Source organism: Penicillium psychrosexuale, assembly GCF_028828465.1.
Source record: "Penicillium psychrosexuale strain IBT 29551 chromosome Unknown utg000004l, whole genome shotgun sequence".
NCBI classification, from domain to species: Eukaryota; Fungi; Ascomycota; class Eurotiomycetes; order Eurotiales; family Aspergillaceae; genus Penicillium; species Penicillium psychrosexuale.
In genome coordinates this window covers 194,765-218,529 of record NW_026643189.1, presented here as the reverse complement: position 1 = coordinate 218,529, position 23,765 = coordinate 194,765, and the positions used below count along the sequence as shown (strand labels likewise).

General features: G+C 49.1%; 9 protein-coding genes across 9 annotated transcripts; 4 read left to right on the top strand and 5 right to left on the bottom strand.

Moving 5' to 3' along the window:
• Positions 1–689: 689 nt before the first annotated feature.
• On the bottom strand, positions 690–1,536 carry N7518_005889 (EXPERA domain-containing protein; the record flags this gene model as incomplete). The annotated part of the gene is made up of 4 exons (XM_057186816.1): positions 690–763; positions 815–1,049; positions 1,109–1,272; positions 1,332–1,536. The coding sequence occupies 4 exons, from the start codon at positions 1,534–1,536 to the stop codon at positions 690–692; spliced, it is 678 nt and encodes a 225-aa protein (XP_057038519.1).
• Positions 1,537–2,025: 489 nt separating this feature from the next.
• N7518_005888 (SDR family NAD(P)-dependent oxidoreductase) lies at positions 2,026–2,944 on the bottom strand (the record flags this gene model as incomplete). The annotated part of the gene is made up of 2 exons (XM_057186815.1): positions 2,026–2,822; positions 2,872–2,944. The coding sequence occupies 2 exons, from the start codon at positions 2,942–2,944 to the stop codon at positions 2,026–2,028; spliced, it is 870 nt and encodes a 289-aa protein (XP_057038518.1).
• Positions 2,945–4,722: 1,778 nt separating this feature from the next.
• N7518_005887 (SDR family NAD(P)-dependent oxidoreductase) lies at positions 4,723–5,557 on the bottom strand (the record flags this gene model as incomplete). Its single annotated transcript, XM_057186814.1, has 2 exons — positions 4,723–4,917; positions 4,964–5,557. The coding sequence occupies 2 exons, from the start codon at positions 5,555–5,557 to the stop codon at positions 4,723–4,725; spliced, it is 789 nt and encodes a 262-aa protein (XP_057038517.1).
• A 1,062-nt stretch (positions 5,558–6,619) lies between these two features.
• Positions 6,620–8,377, top strand: N7518_005886 (uncharacterized protein; the record flags this gene model as incomplete). The annotated part of the gene is made up of 5 exons (XM_057186813.1): positions 6,620–6,730; positions 6,782–6,924; positions 6,981–7,792; positions 7,849–8,204; positions 8,267–8,377. 5 exons carry the CDS (start codon positions 6,620–6,622, stop codon positions 8,375–8,377), a joined length of 1,533 nt encoding a protein of 510 aa, XP_057038516.1.
• Positions 8,378–10,340: 1,963 nt separating this feature from the next.
• Positions 10,341–11,779, top strand: N7518_005885 (uncharacterized protein; the record flags this gene model as incomplete). The annotated part of the gene is made up of 6 exons (XM_057186812.1): positions 10,341–10,493; positions 10,561–10,760; positions 10,810–10,976; positions 11,037–11,154; positions 11,219–11,286; positions 11,343–11,779. The coding sequence occupies 6 exons, from the start codon at positions 10,341–10,343 to the stop codon at positions 11,777–11,779; spliced, it is 1,143 nt and encodes a 380-aa protein (XP_057038515.1).
• Positions 11,780–12,277: 498 nt separating this feature from the next.
• On the bottom strand, positions 12,278–14,493 carry N7518_005884 (putative galactose oxidase; the record flags this gene model as incomplete). The annotated part of the gene is made up of 2 exons (XM_057186811.1): positions 12,278–12,327; positions 12,384–14,493. 2 exons carry the CDS (start codon positions 14,491–14,493, stop codon positions 12,278–12,280), a joined length of 2,160 nt encoding a protein of 719 aa, XP_057038514.1.
• A 1,725-nt stretch (positions 14,494–16,218) lies between these two features.
• On the top strand, positions 16,219–18,215 carry N7518_005883 (Dyp-type peroxidase; the record flags this gene model as incomplete). Its single annotated transcript, XM_057186810.1, has 8 exons — positions 16,219–16,265; positions 16,332–16,566; positions 16,630–17,024; positions 17,081–17,173; positions 17,227–17,337; positions 17,394–17,491; positions 17,550–17,855; positions 17,923–18,215. The coding sequence occupies 8 exons, from the start codon at positions 16,219–16,221 to the stop codon at positions 18,213–18,215; spliced, it is 1,578 nt and encodes a 525-aa protein (XP_057038513.1).
• A 498-nt stretch (positions 18,216–18,713) lies between these two features.
• On the top strand, positions 18,714–20,887 carry N7518_005882 (uncharacterized protein; the record flags this gene model as incomplete). Its single annotated transcript, XM_057186809.1, has 7 exons — positions 18,714–18,823; positions 18,898–18,932; positions 19,002–19,071; positions 19,132–19,299; positions 19,357–19,392; positions 19,470–19,705; positions 19,755–20,887. 7 exons carry the CDS (start codon positions 18,714–18,716, stop codon positions 20,885–20,887), a joined length of 1,788 nt encoding a protein of 595 aa, XP_057038512.1.
• Positions 20,888–21,392: 505 nt separating this feature from the next.
• Positions 21,393–23,689, bottom strand: N7518_005881 (uncharacterized protein; the record flags this gene model as incomplete). Its single annotated transcript, XM_057186808.1, has 3 exons — positions 21,393–23,451; positions 23,564–23,604; positions 23,657–23,689. 3 exons carry the CDS (start codon positions 23,687–23,689, stop codon positions 21,393–21,395), a joined length of 2,133 nt encoding a protein of 710 aa, XP_057038511.1.
• Between the last annotated feature and the right edge of the window lie 76 nt (positions 23,690–23,765).

The following is a 23,765-nucleotide window of genomic DNA, read 5'->3' as shown; positions in this document are numbered from 1 at the left end:
TTTGTTGTCAAAGCAGATACCCGGAAAACACGGAGTTTGTTGACTTCGACTGTCACAATAGTTGGTACTTACCAAAGCCCGCAAAGGTCTTTAGCAAATTTGGAGCATTTGCTTTTTTTGACGATCTCAGGAAAACCCTTCAAGGATCATAAACAAATGCGTCAGACCCTTTGGAGGTTGGGGCCGACAAGTTCGATAAGCCTCCCCCTCCCGCACTAAATCGGTTGCCGGGAAACCAGATCGGCGCGAACAACTTCTCATTAAAGGGAGGTTTCCCCCGTGATTTGACCTGCTGAGTCTTTATTGAAGATGATCCTGACCTCAAAATTAGAGAGAAATTTCTTCTAGGGAGATAGGGCAGCTAATATTGGTTAATAACGCCGGTTGCGCGTCGGGTGGCGCCCCTTGTACATCAGCGTCATAGGGCACTTAGTGTGGTTGGAGATATCTATTAAACCTGTTCGAGCTCGAAATATGAATAGAATCATAGGAGACAGCATCGTTTAATCATGGGTATAAGGCTATCATATGATCCTAGGTACTATACATTGACCAATTCCCCCCCCTCGAACCCTTGTATCTCCTCAATCTCAACATCAAATTCTCTGAGTACTTCGTGCCAACACAATTCTAGCCCAATGCTCCACTACGACCCGCCACTATACCAGTTATGACGAAAGAAGTCTTACCTAGTTAGTCTTGTCCTTTTCCGACTGGCGTTTAAGTGCGGCCGAGATTGTGGAGATGCTTTGGTAGAGATAGTCTATTAACAAAGTCAGCCTATAACAGACATCCCGGGGACTGTAGGGCATACACGCTGGGACGACAATCCAGATGAAGTTCATGAGGAAGTAATACAGCCAAAAATAATACGGCTCCGGTCGGGAATATGGTCGCCCATGGACATACTCGTCAAACAAACTGGTCGCATAATACAGCATGTCGCCGTACAGATGGCTCATGCACACAATTACCTGGATGGGGTGGCGCAGGGAATGGCCGGTTACGGTCAAGTATACAACAACAAAGCACAGTGGTCCCCACAGGAGCTTGGTAGGAATCAGCGGTGAATCCTAGCGTCGGCGTTGTATATAGTTGTGGGACTCACCACGGTCATTGTCTCCATACATAACACCAATGTGTCCGAAGTCATATACCGGGAATCCGACAGAGCGTATTCTTTCCATAGTTGCCCAAAGAGATCTTGGGCAGAAGCCATGTGGTTATGATGGATCATAAAATAACCCTCGAAGAAGCAGTGCAGAGTTCCAGCTATAGATCCCCATGGTCAGTGTTCAATCTCCAAGCTGATATTTATCTTGGCGCCTTACAGAGCACAAACCACAGGATGGCGATTCGATCCGCCACGCGCAGTGTGGGTTTCACATAGCTGGCCAATGCGAAAGTCACACCAAGAAGGACAGTACAGGACCCACCAGCAGAGATGAGAAGCTCCATCACCGGGGTCTGGTTGGGCTCATAACCCACAACATCGGCATTCAAGGGGTAATATGGATGAGATGGAGGACTGGGCATCTTTGCAGTACCCCAGGGGGTGTTGACCCTGATCTAGACTGTCAATATCCCAGTGTCCGAAGACACATATATAGGAAAGTATAGAAAAGTCGAATGGAAAATGAGACGTCGAGGAAGGTTTGCTTGGCTTTTTTTCGCGAAGGGGGGGATTTGAGTTTGGCCAATAACAAGCTTAATTTCACCGACAGATAAAGGCTCAATTTGAGAAGAGAAGACCATCAGAGGTCAAATTGATCGAGCAAGAATAAAGAACAAGCTTGAAATGCTTGCATCTTATGTTTGTCTTTGAGGACCATCCTGGTGTGGGTTTGTGCCTCAGGCACCATTTTCTTCATGCCTCAGGCATAAATCAAATGCCTGAGGCATGCCTGAGGCATTATATTCGCCCACCTCCAGGGCTCAAGTGTTTGGATACAGATTAAGTCAACTACCTTCCGAACTTGAAGGCCTAAAAAGTCACACAGTTCATATTAGCAGAATTAACTATACCTAGGTACTAAAGGACAGCCCTCCATTTGCAGAAATGACACTTCCAGTACACCACCCAAATTCCGGATTACAGATCGTGGCAATCAACCCAGCAATCTCCTCCGCATACGCCGCTCTTCCTCCAAACTTCCTACCCAACTCCTGCACCTCCGGGCTATCAGTATCCCGAACAGCCACCAACGGCGTGAGAGGATTCCAATGCGCAAGCCCCTCCTTGACCTCATCAGGTGCAGACATATACATATCCGTCATGACCGGACCAGGGTTGATCGAGTTGACGGTGGCTCTCTCGGCCAGTTCACGACACCACACACGTGTCATGGCCTCAATGGCGCCCTTGGTGCCCGAGTAAAGCGAAGTGTTCTCCGTCCCCGTCTTCGATGCAATACTCGATAACATCACAATACGCCCCGAGCGATCGGTAGGAAGATACTCCTTGCAGGCACCGGTAAGTAAAAGTGGCCCAAGAACATTCACTTCATAGATTCGATGGAATTCGGATTCTTTGACCGATTCCAATGGGCCGAGGTATAACACCGCGGCGTTGTGAACGATGATGTCGATTTGGAAAGATCCTGTTTCCGAGTTGGTGAAATGCTCTTTGGCGCTGGATACAATTCGTGCGCATTCCTCTCGTGAGGTAATGTCTGCTCGAATAGGCAGTGCGCGCACTGAGTATTCCTTTTGGAGTTTGGTGGCGAGTACTGCTGCGGATTCGTCAGAGCCCTCGGTCGCATAGTTGATGATCACATTGCAGCCCTTGCTGGCCAGGTTCTCGACTATAGCAGCTCCAATGCCTGGAAGATGATGAGTATTGGATGCCAAAGGAGTCTATTTCGGACTTACTACGTGCGGATCCTGTTACGAGAGCGAGTTTGCCCTCGTATATGCGAGGGAATGGGCCTTGGATACTACCCATGTTGACGGTGATATAATTGAGCAAAGATCACGGACTTGGCTCGGGACGAAGACAACCTGGACACGTCTATTTATGAAAAATGGCTCAGTATTAATGAAACTGGTCAGCCATATCATTGGCCTGCTCACAAGCTCAATATATGAAAGGTTATTTCCACCTAATACGAAGAAGTGAACAAAGTACGGAGTGCGGAGTACGATGTATTGTTACATATGAAACCGTTCTATGACCCGTTTCTCGCCCTCGCCCCACAATCTCATTTTGTAGTCACCCACATAGATTTGACTCCAATAGTCGGCAGGTATACGGAGTATATACTTTATAAAAGTCGCCTGATATGTGGATACTAGCGCATAAACTGTGCCGTGTTGTATGTGCGCTGAACCAGCTAGTCAAAAACGAAGTGCAGCTGCGGATCCACGAAATTGAAACTGGAAGGAAGATATATCCACAATTGGCTGGAAACCCTGGAGTCTAGAGCATCAATATACTGTCACGAGCAAGGCATTGAATTTCTTATTCTGCTTGTTCAAACGGTTTAAAAGCCTATTGATGTATATATTTAGATGTCAACAGAAAGAGTCAAGTAACAAAATACCAACATGTTCATATCGAGTACCTCATCATGAATCTCAACTGACAGTTGTGGGTCAAATTTAGCTTTCAACGTCTCGTATCAAAGAGATAGCATCAGGATTTGAAATTTGCGTACAACATAGGGAGGCATCCGCGTGGGCCGATACAAGGAAGCTTCCAAGGTTCCAAGGTTCCCAAGTCGGTGAACCTTGGAATACAGCAGTCTACCATAAACGTAAAGTCAACAGCATATCTTCCTTCTCTCGTCGAGAAAAGCTCAAATGTACTGGAGATTTCAAAGTCGCAAGCCACAACTCGCGGACTCAGTTCTGGCACGGAATATCTTCAATACAGCGTCCACTGGGCAATGCATCTATTGGCCATTATGAACTTGATCTGGAAATCTTGGTTTAACATATGTCTCGATCACAAATGATTTGCCCAGTTGCAGTGTGCTGCAATAGAAGCTTTGTCATTTCGTCTCTAAATCATCGTTCTGAACAGCTCCAAGTAGTATCTAGCTTATTCGTCAAGCAGTGTCGATTGATAGGTTTCAATATGGCTTATTTGTAGTTGAGCATTCTCAATGCATTTACAATCACCGCCTCGGTAAACTGCATCTCTCGGCTGTCCTCTGGAATGACATCTTGCTTCTAGGACTCTGAATGCTGATCGTGGTGTGATGGTCCAGACACGGCCGAGTAGACAAGCAGTCCGGCATCTTACGTTGCTGCAATCGGCTAAACAGGGAAACATACGGTCCAAATGATCCTCGACCTTGTTCAAGCAAAAGAACACCTGTAAGATTTGTTCCATCCAACTGAACGTATCTCGCAGTGAACCAAAGGTCTTCATCTCTAGCATTTCGGCTCGTAGTTCGAGTCATCTCGTTGCCTAATACAAGACCGCAAGATGAGACCAATAGCGTTATTCACTATCAACCATGTCATCCGACCAACAGAAAGTAAATGGAATACCTGTTATCGCCTCTTGAACTAAGCTCGCGCATCGACCTAATCATCTCTCGTGCGTTTCCATCTTGTCTAAGAGTTCCGGGAAATCATTTTGACCAAGAGAGTTCACGTTAAAATAAGAGGAGAATATAATTAGCGTCACAGGGGGTTGACCCCACCCTTAGGCAAAGAGCTGCAGGTTCATCCACACACAAGATAATATGTACAACATAGTGCATGAAAAACCAACTACCATTTGGCCAGGAATCCTCCATCAATGGGAATACAAATTCCGTTTACGTACGACGAACAGTCAGATGCAAGCCAAAGCGACCCCTGCGCTACCTCGTGGGCCTGTCCAAACCTGTTCAAGCTGCTAACCTTGGGCGCAAACTCATCGTGGGTGGTGCCCATAATCTCCAACGCTGCGGCCGACATATCACTCTGCTATTGTTAGAATCTCCCTGGATTAAAGGTGGGGAAAACATACGAAGATCGCTCCAGGCGCAATGGCGTTAACTCGGATACCCTTCGGGCCACCTTCAGTCGCCGCATGCTTGGTCAAGCCCAGGAGTGCATGCTTAGTCGCCGTGTATGCTGGCATATTTGGCTGCGGTGAATAGGCGTTGATTGAAGCAATATTGACAATCGAGCCCTTTGCGCCCTGCTTTTCCATTTGCTGCATCTGGTATTTACAGCACAGCGCGGTACCGGTCAGATTGATATCAACCAATCTGCGCCAATATGACTCGTCGAAACCGATTAGGGGAGTCTGATCGGGAGTCATGGCTGCGTTGTTGATCGCCACGTCCAATTTGCCGAAGGCGCTGACGGTCTCCTTAATGAGGTTTTGTACATCCTCTGACTTGGAGATGTCGGTCTTCACAAAACGGACTTCTCCCAGAGAAGAAAGCTCTTCTGCAACCTGAGCTCCTTGCTCTTCCTTCAGATCGGCAATGACTACCTTAGCCCCTGCCCGGAGGAAGACAGACGCGGTAGCCTTGCCCATGCCTTGGGCGCCTCCTGTGATGATGGCAACCTTGCCTTCAAGGAGGGGAAAGATAGGCGCTTCCGGGACATCCATTGCAAATGATCGGCTAGACAATAGGATATGGGTATGTGAAGAATAGGGGGCAAAACAATGGCTTTGTTTCGGTTTAGTGTAGCCAGGCCGGATTTTATGTTTGATAACCCTTTGCATTTGTTGCTCGGCATTGTGCCCCTGATCTGGGACCATTCGGCCTCATCTCATCGTATGGCCCGTCTGCACAGACTATCATCTGCCCCTCCTTGAAAGACCGTTAATGTGCTAACAACGTTGAGTGGGTACATTCCATGAACTCTATCCACTGGCGAATCAGACATCCCTGTAATCGTTTCGACATGAAAACGAAAAAAGCCAAAAAAAGCCAAAAAGCCAGACCATGGAATGCCCCCCCCCCACTTTCCGAACGCCCCGACTTTGCTAAAAACGCCAATATCAAGTTAGCGCGGGTTAGTTCGAGACCGTCAAGCCATAGCTGACACTGATCGTCCTACATGACTCTTCTTTAAGACCAATGCAATTAAAAACTACTAAGTGCGATTCATGCACGGAGTACGGCATTTAATCCACATGCGCAGCAAATGCATTTTCTTCTGCCGCCCTGTTCCTATCTTAGCAGATCTAGATGCCGATCTCACGGTGGCTAGCAACAATTAACTCCGCCCTCAAACTCAGGCTATGTACGGTGTACTCCGTGCGGAGTACATTCCTCGTGATGGTGGGACGCAAGCAACTTTGATAATCGTATGTTGTACGCAATGCTATGTAGTGAAACCCACGTGGAAGGATCGTCTTAACCCTGGCAATAATTACCGTCTATACCAGCCACTGGTATCCCTTCTATCTAAAGTACCTAGGGCTAGGTCCATCCAAGTTCCGGAACAAGTCGGCCAAGACCCGCTTTTCATCAAGTACATATGCCGAAGATTAAGCAAAACACTTGCGAATGGAGCGTGCCAGCCACAATAACACTTGCTAAGACTTGAATAGGGGGAATTCCCGGGGTACTGAAAGTCTCTTGAGTCCCTCTCTCAGTTCAATTTGTCGGCTCCTCTTTTTGCTTCGTCCTTCCCTGTTGCCAGTCTCACTCCAACAGTCAAAATGAGCGATACTCAAAGTTCAACTCATGACCGCGAGAAGAGTGCACCTGTCGCACGCACGCAAAGTGTCAAGGATGGAAATAGACACGAGACCAGTCTCGTCAATATCTTGGTACTTTGACTAGCTCTCCCTAGTTACTTTAATCCCTGTCTGACTTGATAGGTTGCTTGCACTGCATGTCTAGGAGGATTCCTATACGGCTTCGCAGCCAACGCTCTTGCTGGCTCCCTCGCCCAACCAACCTTCATCGCAAAGTTCCTGTCGGGGTCTAATGCAACATCTGTACAAGATGGTATGCTTGGAGGGTATGTTCAACCTTCACTACAGGCAAATGCATCTTCAGCTAAAAATATCTTGCTAGTTTCCTCGGAGGCGCCCTAGTCGGTGCTATCCTGCAGGCACCCGTGTCTAACAAGTTCGGCCGCCGAATTGCTAACGCCGTTGCCGCCGTGATCGTCATTATCACAGGCGCTTTGCAGGCCGGTTCGGTCAGTGCCACCATGTTTATCGTCGTGCGTGTCATCTGCGGAGTCGGCGCGGGTATGGTGTTCTCGAATACTCCCGTGTATATGAGTGAGATCTCGCCCCCGCACACACGTGGAATGCTGGTCGGTCTGCACGGTGTGGGAACAGTGGTGGCGTATATCCTGGCCGCTATTTGCGCGCTCGCCTTCAGCTTCGTCACCACTCAGATGCAGTGGCGGTTTATCTTCATCGTTCTGACTGCTGTGGGTGTTATTTACATTGTGACACTTTGCTTCATCCCCGAATCTCCTCGCTGGCTAATGCAACAGGGACGTGATGAAGAGGCTAAGAAGGTCTTGGAGTATCTGCATCGTACCAAGCGAGACCCTAGAGGTACTTTTGCTCATGCTGAGGCGGTTCAGATCAAGGCCCAGGTCGTTGCAGAGCAGAATACTCCAAGCGGATATCTCTACATTATCCGCACAGCGTCTCACCGCAAGCGCGCTCTCTGCGCCATCCTGTTGTGGACCATGGGCCAGGGAACCGGCATCACTGCCATCGCCAATTTGATTCCCACCCTCATGGGTGCACTGGGCTTTGGTACCACGATGCAACTTGGACTTGGAATTGTTTGGACTGTGTGTGCGGTGATTGGTTGCGGAATTAACATCTTCCTCCTGGACAAGATTGGACGAGTCAAGTTGTTGGGTGAGTTTTGGATTCCTTTGCCGTTGAGCTGCCTTTTATACTAACCACATTCACAGTCATCGGTGGATTTGGCTCTGCCGCTATTATCAGTGTCATGGCCGCTCTCGAGAAGTACTACCTCCACACAACCTATACACCTGGAATCAACGGCGCCGTCGCTATTTATTTCATCTTCGGTGCCTTCTTCACCTCCACCATTGAATGTACCGCATACGTTTATGGTTCCGAAATTTGGCCGACACACCTGCGCAGCGAGGGAGCAACCATTGCATTGGTCAGTTTCTTCGGTAATGCTGTCGCGTACAGTGCGCCTGTTACACTGGCTCTCAACAACATCGGATGGAAGTTCTATATGGTGTTTGTTGCTGTTACCGTTGCAAGCACTATTGCCATCATGTTTTATTTCCCCGAGGTATGTTATGATTTCTGTCCCTGCACCGTTATACTCCAATCTAACCAGTTTTTCCCCCGCAGACCATGGGACTTAGTCTCGAGGAGATCAATGCTAAGTTCGGCGACCACGTCGAGATGGAGCTTCAGGATGCACTTGATGTTGAGGACACTAGCTCGAACGGCACAGTCTGAGCAGAAAAGGGTCACATTCCAGGACTGATGCATCAATTGAGGTGTATATACGTGGATTATATTGCTTTCCGTTCGCATAGTTCAACTTTCTATTGCTTGATATAGCTATACAAATTTAATTCGATATCATCATTTGCCACGTCTTCTCTAATCTCAGCCAATCCCGCTATCACGTACTTTTTTCTTTTACGAGATATTCTGAGACCTATACGAAGAAGTGGAGCTCAACCTTTCGGACGGGTCGCGGCTTGCCCAAGGCGGCTTGGCCCTGCCGATCCACCCCGTACCGACCCAGACGTGGACGCTCAGCCAGGATTCATAATGATTTTTGGACCAATCAGAGCTGGCGGAAGTATTATACTTTTATTATTAAAACTAATAAATGGGTTTATTACGCCCATTGAAATAAATTTCAATACGAGATACGCACCTCGGGGGTGCCTTCCAAGTTATAATTCCCTTCCCTTTCTGCCATGTATTCTGCCAACCTGATTAAGCTTTAAACTGAATTTTGAGTATAAAAATGGCTCATACTAACTTCTAAAGCTTGTTGTGTCGTAATCCTCGTCTACTCGTGGCGATTCCTGTTCGGAAGGAACAGTTGGTGGGGCACTTAAGGGAGAAATAACTACGGAGTAGATATTTTCGCTAGCGGTTTACATATAAAGTGCGGGCTCCTGTTGTCCGACCTATTACTCCGTACAGTATAAGGCGGTGGGGAAAGCGGTAGGCCCGAGCAGTTGCCAAGAAGCGGAACCCAATTAGGAAGGTACACCTACAATTTCAGGCAGGTCACGAGCAGCAAAGGAGGGTCTTCAACTTATGTCGTATATCAAATGAATACGCTAAAACGATTTTATATGATATATATGGAGTACTCCGTTAACAAACGGAGTACTCCAATCGACCTCCCCAAATCTGAGACTTCACGGAGGTATAGTGGATACCCGCATAAGACCCTGTCAACTGGAACCACCTACAACTTACGAAGACGGCTGAGTTATAGATGATTCGTTAATTGACCCTCCACTTTAATTTAAATTTTCGTTTGACATGCCGTTATTCATATGGCAGCAGCGTTCCTTTCCTTACTAGGTAGATGTCAAGAAAGTTACCCCCGGCACCCAGCTGTCAACTGTTAATCAAACCGCAAATCACTCGGAATCTTCCCGATAAGAAGACTTGTATGCGAATGCGATGGCCTGACCCACTCTATTTCAATGCATGATCTGGCTTGCACATACACCTAAAGCGCGGGAAAGGTCGCCTCGTGGATGGGCTATGACCACCACCAGGCTAGGAGAAGCACGATGCTTCTTTTCCGCTAGGGCCGAACCAATTGCAGCCCTACAAATTATCGTACATATCCACTTTACATCCACAAAGGTATTGTGTGATATATCGTTCAACTCGCCCCTATCACTAGTGCGGATGGGCTCCGAAAGGATATCCAAAAAGAATTTGAAATGTTTTTATTGCATTGCAGCAATCCAAAATGCGATGAGGATAAACGTTGAGAGAGATATGTAAGAAGGAAGACGTCGAATTGCATAGGACTGCAGGGAATAGAGACAGAAATAGAGACACCCAGAGCTGAAAGAATCCTCTATTCAAGCTGAAGAATAAATCGAGCCAGCTATTCCCGCCAGTATGGTTATCTTAACTAGTCCATCGTACCATACCACTGGAAACGATTTCCTTGTTAATGTCTGTGACGAATTTTTAATTCTTTTCTTTTTAATTTCAGACCTTTAAAGCTTCAAAGGTACGAAGTATGGTCAGCCGTTAGGCCTAGCTAGAAGTGGATTACGATCATCGCAATCACAATAGATCATAATTAGAGATCATTAGCCCGGCCCCTATTATTCTGGTTACTATTTCCTTCTGGTGGCTCGATTATATTTAACAGAGTAATGATGGATGTCATTGTGTCTGCTTCCTGAATCTTGACTCCACATCCAACATGCCTGCTCTCCGTGGTAAGGGTCCAACGTTGGTTGGAGTACTTTGGTTCGAAACTACTTTGTGTATGATTGTGCTTGCACTACGAGGCTACACACGGACTGTGATCCGCCGCAGTACTGGTTGGGATGATCTACTTCTTCTCGTCTCTTGGGTATGTGCTTTTCTGGGACATTCATAGCTTTTGCACGGCTTTGCTAACTTGTTATATCGGGTTGTAGGTTTTGATGGTTGCCTTTTCAGCCCTCTGTACAGCAGCGGCGCATTATGGCATGGGTGTGCATGCAGGCGAACTTTCAGTCGATCAGACTACCCACGGAATGTTACTGCTATTGATTGGGCAAAGTGTTATAGCAATTAGCATGGGTGTGAGCAAATGCGCTGTCGCTGCTTTCCTCATGCGGATTGTCGTCAAAAAATGGTACGTTCCTTAAACTTGAAGTTCGAGGACCTTGACTGACTAATCTTAGGCACAAACTCTTCCTCTGGTTTTGGATTGTCAGTATCATGGTTCTTAGCATTATCCTGGCTGTTACTGTGTTCGCACAATGTACACCAGTGGAGTCGATCTGGGACCCGCGAATTCCGAGTAAAGGCTGTTCTTTGAATCTCGCGGTCATGGCCACAATCATGTGCGGTATGCTTTTTTCTCTTTCCAAATATAATCTACACTTGAGTTGTTCTAACGTATTTCTAGCATGGTCCGCCGTCCTTGACTTTGTTCTCGCTCTCTTCCCATGGTTGGCCTTGTGGAATTTGAACATGAAGAAAAAGGAGAAATACACGATTTGCTTCTCGTTGAGTCTGGGTATTTTGTTAGTTCTTCGGCTACTGAGCTATTGCCTTTCCATTTTATCATACTAACACACATATTCACAGCGCCGGAATTTGCGGTATAATCCGAACAACAGGTCTCAACGCTCTAACACAATCATCCGACTATCTCTGTGAGTTTCGGAATCCATTGTCTGTTAGCGGCGAAAACAAGCTAATCACAGAATAGATGCGACAACCGACTCGGTGATATGGACCATGTCTGAACTTTCCACCACCATCCTTTGTGTCAGCATTCCAGCCCTTCGCCCTCTCTGGCGCTCTATTTGCGGCGACATCTCATCCAACGACGCCTCAAACTACACCGACCTTCCTCCCTACGGAAAAAGCAGCGCTGGACGCAGCGTAAAACAACCGACCTTTGCTATGGATACAGTGACAACGACTACCGTGCATGGCAAAGATCTTGACGATGAGTCTGGGAGCAGTGGGAGGAACGAAGAGCACGGAGAAGACACAGACACGAGACATATTCTGCCACATCCACGTCCTCATTCGACTGGTATCTATCAAGTCAACGAGGTGACGATATCTTATGAGGATCGAAGGCCTGGGGATGGTGATAGTATCCCTTCTGACCCGGTTAAGACCAGGCAGCATCTTTGATATACCCATTTTGATGCTATATATCGTTACAAGGGGAAAGGATAGCTCCATTATCCCGACATAATTAGTATAAACTTAACATGAGACGATTTTCATATGTAAGGTGGATACCCTTGGAATTTTTGAGCTATACTCTATGGCTATCGCGCTTCTTACAAGGAGTATGAATATTATTGGCTAGGATTATAATAGCGGTTCCCTAGCATTTACGTGTCGTAATTCCTTCGCCACGTTTGGTAGATGTCTACGGATTAGTATCCTTACCTGTATGCGACAGTTGAGGACAGCGTAGTGGTCATCTATCAATCTACGAAGGACAATATCAATACATTGGTAGATTGGCACCCTACTACTTCCTCTCTATGTAAAGCAGTAGTATTTAAGGTAACTTTTCAGATTCTACTCTTATAGATATACGAAACTGCTAAGCACTATAATTACTGCAACTAATGTTGACGCTATGTCAACCTTCGGACTCTTCAAAAGTGCCAGCTTGCCTCAAAACCACTTTCTTCTCAGCAACTCAATCCTCATAAATGTCCCAAGGTCTGTAAAATTAGTTAGTCTCCAAGATTTCAAAAAGTCCGGAGTGATTGATGCTTACTGTTCTGTTCCTCCATCACGCTTAGCGGATCCTGCGCAGGCTGGATGGTCTTCGTGTCATCCAAGCCAATCATCATGATCTTGCCGATGCTAGGCACACCATGCCGGTCCAGAACAAACAACATCCAGTATCCAGGAATTAGAATACCCGAATCTTCTGGCAGGGTAGTTTTCCAGGTATTCCTGAAAAATGATGTAGCAGTAACATCAAGTGGAATCCGGCGTTGATCGGTGTTGACAGTATGGGTAGCGGTTCCCAGACGGATCAGGGAAGCTGTGGAGATACGACCGGAGGTTTTGAATCGCAAGGTACTGCCCACCAAGGCATGATCTGGCAGGCCTGAGAGGATCTCAGGACGCGGCCGGGGCTGACCTGAAGGAGAAAGGAGGTAGGGAGGAGTAAAGATCTGACCATCATAGTGGTTGGCTGAGCAATTGCCACAGAGCCCACCACCTGCATTCAACACTCGAGCATCTGGGAGGAGGATTGACACGGTATGGTACACTCTCACAACATTGTTCTGCTGTAACTTTGTGAAAGTGTTGGTTTCAGGGTCATAGATTTCCGGAATAAATTGGACACGTTCCTCATTAAATGCAACGCCGTACTGCTGACCGCCAAAGATGGCGACTTTTCCATCGGGGAGAACGACCGTAGTGTGGAACACACGCTCGTAGTGCATAGTGCCGCGTCCAGCTGGTTCAACCTTTGGCTGCTCACCCGGTTCGCCGATCGTGATAATGTGGGCGGCGTTGGTGGACCACGATTTATCATAGTCCGGAGAGCCACCGAGCGTGAGAATCTTTCCCTTCACGGCATCGAACATGATTGCGTTGCCGGACATAGAATCATCATCATCCATACGATGCCCTGCCGCCTTCACACTCCCATTGTCATGAGCGGAGTACCAGTTCATCTGTTTGCTAGGCCCGGCTTGGAAGATACTCAGATTCTTCCAGCCGAAGAGCCAGCCATGGTTGTCCGCTCGCCATGGACCTTCCATATCCCCAGTCAACATCTTGCTGACTTTGGCTTCAGGAAGCATAGTCCAGTTTCGGGTAGCAGGGTCGTAAACTTCGGCATCCTTATCAACGTTGGAAGCTCCAGCCCACGAACCGCCAATGACGAAGACACGTCCATCGGAGAGGGTTGTAGACGCCTGATATCCACGACGGAGTTTCATTTCGGTTGCGCGGACCCATTCATCTTTGGCAGAATCATAGAGACTAGTCTCGGAGGCATCATTGCCACCAGTCACGACCATCATGCCAGTGCCGTCATAAGAAATGCCGGGGCAGAACATATCGTGGTGGGTGTTGCTGACAGTCCGCTTAGAGACCTCGCCGGTCAACGGGTTCCACCGAGTCATAACAGTTTTACCTCCCGGCGTAGAGTGGAACTGGTCATCGGCCCATGACGACCAAAGGGCAAGCATGCCAGATCCCTCCTGAGCACCGGCGACAGGCACAATAGGGAAATCAAGAGTTGGTCCCCAGACACCAAGCGCAGGGTCACGAGGAATGGTGTACAGAGTTCCATAGATGTTCAGTTCAGCGATACCGACCCAGGGATTTTCCTTGTCGGCATCGGTCGTGATTCTCAAGTATCGGGTAGATGATGGTTCAAACGCAGACATTCGCTGTCTGTTTGTGTTGGGCCACATTCCATACGCAACAGGCCCCGTCCAGCTCTCGTGATCTTCGCTGACCCATATCTTGTGCTGGGTAATGAGGCCTTCCGTGTCCGTATCAATTGGAGGAAGGACAACGACGGCGCCCACTTGGTACCACGCACCGAGATCAACAATGAAAGTATGTCCCTTCTCGGAGGGGTCACTGTGCCAGGCGGTACCGTTCTTGCCATCGATCGCATGTTTGCATGGGTAGCCGCTAGCAGAGCTGCTACATATCACGGTCCAGTCTTGACGGGAGATTCGGTGGCCTTGATACGGAGGAGATTCATCTTTGAACTGCGGTACCCAGGAGGGGTTGTCGGGTTTTCCATAGCCAGAGACACGCTCTCCTCTCATAGCTTCGTGCATGTATTCGGCCATGCCATTGACTCCCCCAATGGAAGCCCCGAAGAGGAGCCCGGCCCACTGAAGTTTCATATTGGGCGAAATTTATCGGAGTGTGAAGGGAATGTCAAGGAGAAGAGGAAAGTAAGGCTCACTTCATCTGTGCAAAAAGAAATCTTGACGTGCTCAGGGGTACATATAAGTGCAGTACTCGGAATACTCCGCCAGGGCTGGACCCCTGTCATTCAGGATCTAAGTGATTTTCAGCACGGAGTGACCTATGCCAATATTACGCAAACTATGACAATTTAGCCCGATCTCTTAGAGGAAATGTGGGGCTGCTTGCCACCACTCAAGTGTCTATCTCGGCATTGCTGAAGATCAGCATGAGAGGTAGACGTCAGTGATTGTCTAGGCCCACCGTGCGTAGTACGGCGTGAGTGGGCACTCCTTCTTAGATCGGTGAAGAAAATCTCCAAAAATTAGACCCGATCGGCGATGCTCGGTCAGAGTCAAAGATCGGCGCATCCTGCAGAAGACACGGCATGCAAGCCCACCCCGAGCTGGATAGGTAGTTCAGCTGTGCCCAGGTGTGAGGTTATTCCTAGCTTGCATATTATCGGTGGGGCTTCCAAGGTTGCACCCAAAACTTGTCGTCACGGCTCTGATTGACCAATTGGCTCTGATTGAGTGTAAGATTACTGCATGTCGATCATGAGAGAGGAACGTCAATGTTGTCTCCGGAGAAAGTTCGTGCTAGCGGCAATTCCGGTGGAGCCCGGCCCGCTTCCGCTGAGACTAATCTTCAGCGAATCAGCTCCCGAGGTCTTCTCAACATAAAGGGTGGAAGTCGGTTCAGCTGAGTCTCTCTGGGTATTAAACTGCCCTATGCACTAACTCTTGCAGATGTGAGCTATATATGTCGCTCCTCGAGCTATTGCAATATGAGCCCGCAATTTGTCAAGTGGAAAGCTAAAAGCTATCCCCACATTCCTTTAACTTCATGATTTTCCATTTTCAAGCTGTTGGGTCAGCAGCGCCCTACATAGTTATCATGTTACATTCATACCCGAACAATCGACAGTCATGACTTGTAGCATATCTTTTGATTGACTAAAATGTTCGGTCGACATGAATGGTATTCGAATTCAGCTAGGTGGATCACGGCTGAAGCCTAGAGATCTGAACGATGTACATCCTACATTGCCGGATATGGATATTCTGCTATCTCCACTACTGCAGTCAGTGTGTTATATGTATGGAGCACGGAGTACTCCGCACAAGCCCCCAGGAACCGTGATGTTCGTGATATTCTAAAATATGCCATCTCATTTGCTTAGAGGGACCCACACTCAAATGTAACTGGGAAGTGGGCCATGTTGATCTCTAGCATCGGAGGAAACGAAACCCTATAATCATCTGTGAATTAGGAATACATACATTCGAGCAATGACCTGTGGGGCAGTGAGTTCGCATCTTTAGGCGTATGCCCTTCCCCTCTCCCCGGAGATGCTCGTATAGCTGAATGTGGCTGTGATCGATCACTACTATTAGAACTCCCTCGGTAATAACACCGGTGTCGAATATGCCTATCTAATGGACGATCTGATCCAGTAATTGAATGCTACGGTTCAATCACAGACCCGCCTCCTTCCTTTGCTTTTTTGTTAGAAAAATAGAATTCTTGCTGCGTCAGAAAGTGGCGTACCCCCGTCTTTCTCATATAATTATCCTGTCCCCTCAAGTCAACCCTTGTGGTTCGGGAGTAGCCTTCATTGACACCAGATCGTATACTCTTTAGGAGTCCGACCTTCCATCATGAGTCTTACATCAGCCATTAAGGCAAATATCCAAGGAGATGTTTGGTGAGTTTTCCATGCTGCCGAGTATTCATATCGGCATGGTCTTTCAATAATACTTACCTTCATCAGGCCGGGTCTCCCAAAAAGATTTCAAACCTTTCTCTTTTTTCGCGTTCGAAACCAAGTTGATTTCAAGAACCGACTGAAGACATTTATTCCCAAGATCACCACCGGCCAAGATGCCTGTGAGATGGGTGAGACCATTAAGCGGGCAAAGAAGGAGGCCGAACTGGCAAAGAGATCAGCTAAGCTTCAAGGTTTACCGGGAATCAACATTGCCTTTACCTCGACCGGTCTTGAGGCAGTAAGTTATCATCCAACTGTTGTCACTGAGATTAAACAAATACTGATAAGCGACCACTCATAGCTTGGAGCATTTGTGAATTCCAATGATCAGGCTTTCGTCAAAAATGACAGACAACTATCAACAGTCTTCCGAAAGCAACAACTCCGTGGTGGATTGTTCGAAAAGGGCATGTATGCGGATCTTGTCGGCGAGGGGTGGGACAACCCCCAGGAGCTTCGAAAGGAATACAAGCCCACCAATGATAACGAGAGACTCATTGATGGTGTGATTATGGTGACCGCAAGCCTGAAGCGCGATTTGGATACCACGATCAGTGAGGTGAAGCAACATTTCCTGGCCGAGGAGGGAGTACCTCTCAACCCAGATACATATGTACTCAGCCAGAACCCTTCTATAGAGTTTACCCTGGTCAGAGAAGGAAAGGTTCGCCCAGGCGCTATGAAGGGAAAAGAGCAGTAAGTACTTATCAACCCCAGGAGTCTTTTCGCGCCAAACTTACCTTTATATTCAGTTTCGGATTCAAGGATGGAATCAGTCAGCCTGTAATTGAGGGCTGGGATGAAAGGCAACCCGTGGGAAAGGAGCCCAAGGCCACAAAGTCAGGGTAAGTGTGCTCGTCGTTGTTGAATGAAGGACTATCAGACTGATGAAATGCAGATTGATTGTTTGCGGACATGAGGGCGACCCTATGGGCCAACCAGCATGGGCCAAAGATGGCAGTTTCCTTGTTTTCCGCGACCTTCAGCAACTTGTTCCTGAATTTGACGAGTGGGTGACCTCTTCTTGCTGTATTGTTTGCTGTTTGGTATTGATCAAGTCTATAGGTTCATGGAGGAAAACGCTAGGCACGCCCCTTTTACTCAAGACCACCCCAAGCCAGCCGAAAAGCTTGCTGCATACTTGATGGGAAGATGGAAGAACGGTTCGTCGCAACTTAGAATCTTTAAAATTTGCGCAACAATTCGCTAAACAATATCAAGGAACCCCCGTGGATGAGTCTCCCCATGATGACTCGGACGAGAAACTCTTCTCATCAAACAACTTCGATTACCACCCCGTCGAGGAGCACAACAAGTGCCCCTTTGCGGCACACACCCGCAAAATGAGACCACGAGCTGACTTGGAGCACGACCATGCTGTTATTATTCGTCGTGGCATTCCATATGGCGAGGAAGTTTCGGCCGAAGAAATGACTGACCGAAAGTCCTCTGAGGAAAAGGAACGTGGGCTTCTGTTTGTCTGCTACCAGAGCGATATCCGCAATGGATTCAACTTCCTGACTACCCGTAAGCACTCGAAACTTGAACTCATGCATGTGACAAAGGGCTCCTCACTAATATTTAATTCTTCTAGGCTGGGCAAGCAACCACCACTTCCCTGACCGCAAGACTAACTTCGTCGGTGGTGAAGGTCCGGGCATTGATGCGTTTGTAGGCCAGAGACTGGACCATCACCCGCCTCGCTCTATCGGTCTTCCTGATGGCAAATATCCCACCGAGGCCCGCATGCCGCTGGACAGCTGGGTTATTCAAAGGGGAGGAGAGTACTTCTTCGTACCTTCTATCTCAACGTTGAAGAACGAACTCACGGGTCCTGGTATCTTTGACCAGGAGAAACTGGCGCGTCTCCGTGAAGATAACGCGTAATGGTGGGGCCCCGTGGGGGATCGGAAGACCATCTAGGTAGTATATGGTAGATTTCTCGAGATTGGAGTATAATCAATAGCCCCTCTGGGTGGGTATCTCTCATAATAGGAGAAAATAAAAGAAACGCATTTTCCTTGCAATCCAAAAAGTTGCCTTCTTTGATATGGTGGCTGGTAGATGTTGGCGTTGGTCCTCTAGATAGCTGAGCGGGGGATATATCCGAGTAAGAAGAAACGGAGTTAGAATTCCACAACTACCTATACAGACGATCCCCAAGCGACGCCGAGACCACAGCTTACGACACAGCTGTGGGTTACGTTTCCGCATGAGACCGTGAATGGTCGGTTTGTCCGAAGTCAATGACTTCTAGATCCCGAGATGCTGCCTGAGGCGCTAACTTCGCATAGCCAAGGTCCCCTTTGCCAGGCTCACCCCTCAACTTACCGTGATTCCCCGACACTGCTTGAATGGCGTCGCATCCCATGATTATCCTTGAGAATGGTATCTGAATCTCCTGGGCCTTTGGGCATTGACGTCTCACGTTCCTCTATGGAGTCGCCACCAGCCATTGCCGCCTTGTTCGTCATCAGCTTCGACATCAGGGCCGGGTAATTTCTACACCTTCCCCTGGGCATCGCAGCTCTCAAGCTCAGGAACTATCGCTGACATTATGCGACAACAGATATGTGGTCTCGTGGAAGCGAACTGTGCCAGGAGGTGAGCAATCAATTATCTAGCCGAGGCTGCAATTGCTCTGACGCGCGATACTGACTCCCGAGTGAACAGTTGAGGTTGAAGGGGTTGTTGAATACAAATCACTGCCCTCAGGGTTGCACAATGTGACTGAGGACCTGGTGTATGTTTTTGAACGTCTTTGAAAGCTTTGGATTTGATCTTTGCTGACGCGCTCCTTCAGATACTTCGTTCATGAACAGTATGCCGGTATCAGCGCGTTCCTCAATCACCCCGCCACGGAGGCCGAGCGCAATGCGAAGATGTTTGCGATCGGAGTTCTGGTGCCTCTCAGCACCGGAAGACTTGGGAAAAGCTGGCGACACGCGCCAAGGCTCAAGGAACTGGCGCTGTTCGTATATCCAGGCACTCACGATGGGAGATCCGACTGACAATGGTCCTTCTATAGGAAATACGCTGAGAACATGTCGGATACGCAGTTTCTGTCTGATTATTGGGAGACATATAGAATAGGAGGGACCGATTCTTCAATTCCTGACTCCCCCTCGACTCGCCTCTTAGTCTTCGTTTCCGACCCGGCGACCGACTAGACCACTCGAGTCGCAACCGCGCCTTCAGCGATGCAATGCCACTAGAAACGTTCAGACCGGCCTTGACACCCTTCCACCCCGCTTCATCGCTTCCAGAGTTCACGGAGTGCTTCGGACCTTTGATCTTCCCCCTCTATAGAGCAGCTTTGCTGCGCAAGCGGATCCTCTTCATGGGCGAGGCTCCTGTACACAGATCTTGCAACTACGGTATGCTCCAATGCGCATTGTTATTGAGCTGCTGCTAATTCAGATCCAGTATATGATCTATCTCTCTTAGCCTCATTGCCGAACTCCCTCCTACAGCTACTCCCCGACGATCGCATACCACCACTACGCCCCCGTCCCCTCTTCAACGTCGGCATCCATGATATCCCCTACCTCTCCTCCTTCGATCCGTCGCGCAGCATAATAGACCTTGAAACAGACCCAAGCTGGATCGCCTGTTCCACAGACACTGTCTTAACCATGAAACCCGATCTCTTCGACGTCCTCATCACCCTCCCCACACCATATTCACAACAAACCGCCGAGCGAGCCTTCCCCAAAATCTCCCTAGTTCATCACACAGGCGGCAAACCCAACCAAACCCAACAAATCCAGCTAAAGGCAACCCAGCGCGACGCCCGCCGCTACTCAATGCTCCGCCGCGGACTCCGCCAATTCTCCAACGACCGCCCCACATCCCCAGAACAAGACCCCTCAGACACAGACTCAGCCTACTCCTTCAGCCCGATCGTCGAGCCAGTCTCCTGGACCCGCCTTGCCTACACTTCCTTCATCTGGTGGGCCTCCGCCGGCGAGAACCGCGACGGCCTCTCAGAGGAAGAAGAAGAACAGCAGGCAGAACAAGACTCCCGCCTTCTGGCAAGCATCCAGAATATCGCCCGCCCACCCTGCCACTCCGACGCACCCCGCAACAATCCCCTCCAGGAAGGCCAGGAGCCGCTCGAAGTTGCGCTGGTCGCGTACTTCCGCCGCCTGACGTCGCAGATCTTCGTTACGTTGGCTGGCGCCATCGCGCGCTATGATAGCGACTTCGACGGTGACGCCTATAATGATGCGCCGTATATCGACGATGATGATGATATTATCGATGCTTCGCTCTCCATGTCTCGGCAGTCTATCCATGGCGACGAGGGGAATTCCCCTTTACTCCGGCAGCGGTCGAGCGCGGGCGGGTCTGCGAGTCATGGGTCGAGAGCTGGTCACCGGGATTCCGATGCGCATGAAACTGTCACGATCACGGTGGCGGATATGGCGGAGATGGGGCTTGATGTTTGGAGTCCGACGGACCGGGTCTTTGTTGAGGAATTGGTTTCTTTGTGGTGGGGTCGTGGCGCGAAGGTTGATAGTGCGAGGATTAGATGTTGTGGGATTTCGATTTTGTAGAGGCTGGTTCTCTCCGCGACTGTTTTATCTTTGAGATCTCTGAGATCTCCATGAGGGTATTTGTTTGTTGTTAGGCATCTATTATGTACTATAGGCCAATATAGTTACATCTTTTCATGGATATATCGGTGGATGATTAATGGTTCATTTGATTCCAGACTGACCATGATAAGATGAAGTTCACTCCCAAGCGAAATCTATGTAAAAAAGAAGAAAAATGAGACATAGGAAATGTGAAAAGAGGGACGGACACTTGAAGCCAGTGGATCAAAAGAAGGACATGCAGTTGGGAAATTAAATCCATAGTATACTGAGGCTCATGACATCGGAGCTAAAAGATCCAAACACAAACAAAACAGAGCATATTGCTTTCGATCGTCACGCAAATGAAATAAACACAAATTGATGCAGCGCCGGGGGTATTAGAGGAAAGGACAAGCACCGGCAGACTATGCAAAAGAAAGACATAAATATGCATCATGCGACATACGTCCCATGGCATTCATTAACGTCGGAACATCCGAACAGGAGCACTCATATCTCGGCGTTCGCCAAGTTCTTTCTCGGTCCTCGAATCAGCCCGAAGACTGGGGTTAGGAACACGTCGAGGTCCCCGAGCAGGAGTCGGGTTGGATCCCGCCGAGGCGCGAGCTGCGAGGCCGGGCTCACTGGCACTGACTGATCGCTGCTTGCTATGGGTGCGGCCTCGGCGCGCCCTGATCTGTGCGAGTGCTTGTTCGCGGTCGATAGGCGTATCGGGAACGCCAGGGTGCGAAGTGCGCTGTGACTGTGGCTCTTGTCGGGAAGGAGCTCTCTTCGGGGGGTTAATGGGCTGGCGGTAGCCATAGGGCTCTCTCTCGACACGTCTCGACGGTCTTGCTTCCACGGACAGTGGTACACGCGGGTATTCGGCGGCACCATCTGATGGGGTGGGACGGGGCATTCTGGTCGGAGCCGGCTCCCCAGATGGGGTGAACGAGTCGATTCCTAAGTCGGGTGATGCAGAGGCATCGGCATGACCTGCGTGGACATCTGGCCGAGGCTCGGCTCGATCGGGTTTGTCGAAGAAGTCCAATCGCAGAGGTCTGACATTATCTCGGAGAGGAGATGGGAATGCCGTGAATGTGCCAGTCACTGGAGAAAATGTAACCAGGGGCTCCTCTGGCATCCGCATCTTGGGGAGATCCGTAGGTTCAGCCTTCATGGTAGGCGCGGTGTGCTGGTGCACAGGAACAGGTGGCGCGGCTGAAGGAGTACGACTTGGCTCTGTTTCTTCCTGGTGGACGCTATGTTGAGGAGATCTCACCTGAGTGGTGGCCTGGTGAACAGGTGATCGGTGAACGGGGGGTGGAGGAGGGGGAGGGCTAGCCTCGGGGGTGCTGGCTGGATGAGGAAGGACTTGGTGCACACTAGCTTTCTGAATGCTGGCTTGCTCAGCACGAGCTTTTGCTTCCGCCTCGATCTGAGGCTTTTGGAATTTGTTATAGTACTCAGCATCGTAAATGTAGCGACGACCTTGGCTCTCTGCAAGCCTGCAAGAGCAGCGTTCGAACTGGCACTCAATGTTCAAGAAATGCACCATATCTTCGGCTGCGACTCTCCGACGACGCTCGAAGATTAGCTCTTCCCTAATCTCCTCCAACATATCCTCGTCTAGTTCAGCAACCTTCTCGGATGTAACTTTTTCACTCTCCGCTTTTGGTGCACAATCCGACAAACGTGGGCGTTTGGGAGGAGTGGCTTCTGCGTGGTCTTCTTCGCGTGCCGGAGCTGGGGATAGGACAGATCCTGTAGCGGCTCGTTTCGCTCTGCGCGGGGTGGCCAAAAACGCGAGATCGCCTTCTGCTATTGACAGTCTTCCGAAGTTTTCTCTCCGAATCTCATGCGCGCGGACTTCCAGGGTGCTCGAGTGGTTGTCTGTTTCGAGGGCACGGAATTTCTCTTTCAGGACTTCAAGTTCCTCTGTAAGACCAGCAAGAGCATAGGCGCGTTCGAATGCCTCCTGCTTGGCCTTGTCCTTTGCCTCGCGTTCTGCTCCCAGCTCCTCCTTCAGGGCTCTGATGTCTGATTTGGAGTGTTTCAATTCTTCTTGAAGTTTTACCAAGGTCGAACTAGCCCGAAAGGCTTCTTTGCGGGCTTTTCTGATTTCCTTTTCGAAAATTGATCGTTCGTGGGCCTGGCGTTCTTTCGTACCGTGTAGCTCTTCCAACAATGATTCCAGGCGTTCACTGATCCGGCGTTCTCGTGTTTGTGCTTCGGATAAATCTTCTTGTGCGGTGGTTAGGGCGGACTCGGCTTCCTCGCGGCCCAGCATAGCGCGTTGTAGAGCGGCATTGTTCGATGCAGAGTTGGCAGTGTTCCCTCCTCGAGAAAGGCCGTTGAGAAATGCCACTTTGGCTTGGACTTCCGAAACACCTCTAGTCCTCTTGTGGTGTAATGTGAGGAGATCAGAAGGTAGTGAGGGAGAGGGGGGATTGTTTGTTGATTCATGCGTTCCGGTGAGACCGGATTCAACGCCTTCGAGGGGCTCAGGATGGGACGTGTTGGAGACTCCATCGCAGATGCTTGACAAGTAGTGGATCCAGCCGAGGAAGATCACAGGGTCAAAGAATCATCACAGAAATAACGAGATTCACGAGGGGAAATCACCGTTGTGGAGTTAAAGTGGTGACGCACACAGAAACATGTTTATTTCCCTCTTTGGAAGGATCATGTGACTGTTGCCCTGGTGACTTTTAGGCACCTTCCCAGATGTGGTTAGTCACTCACGTGCGGTACTCCCCACATCCGGCCTAGCGTCATGTTTTGGTTATGTCTGTGCGTCTTTGGCGGGCATTGTCGATATCAAAATTCACCGAGGGGCTACACTGCAAGTGTC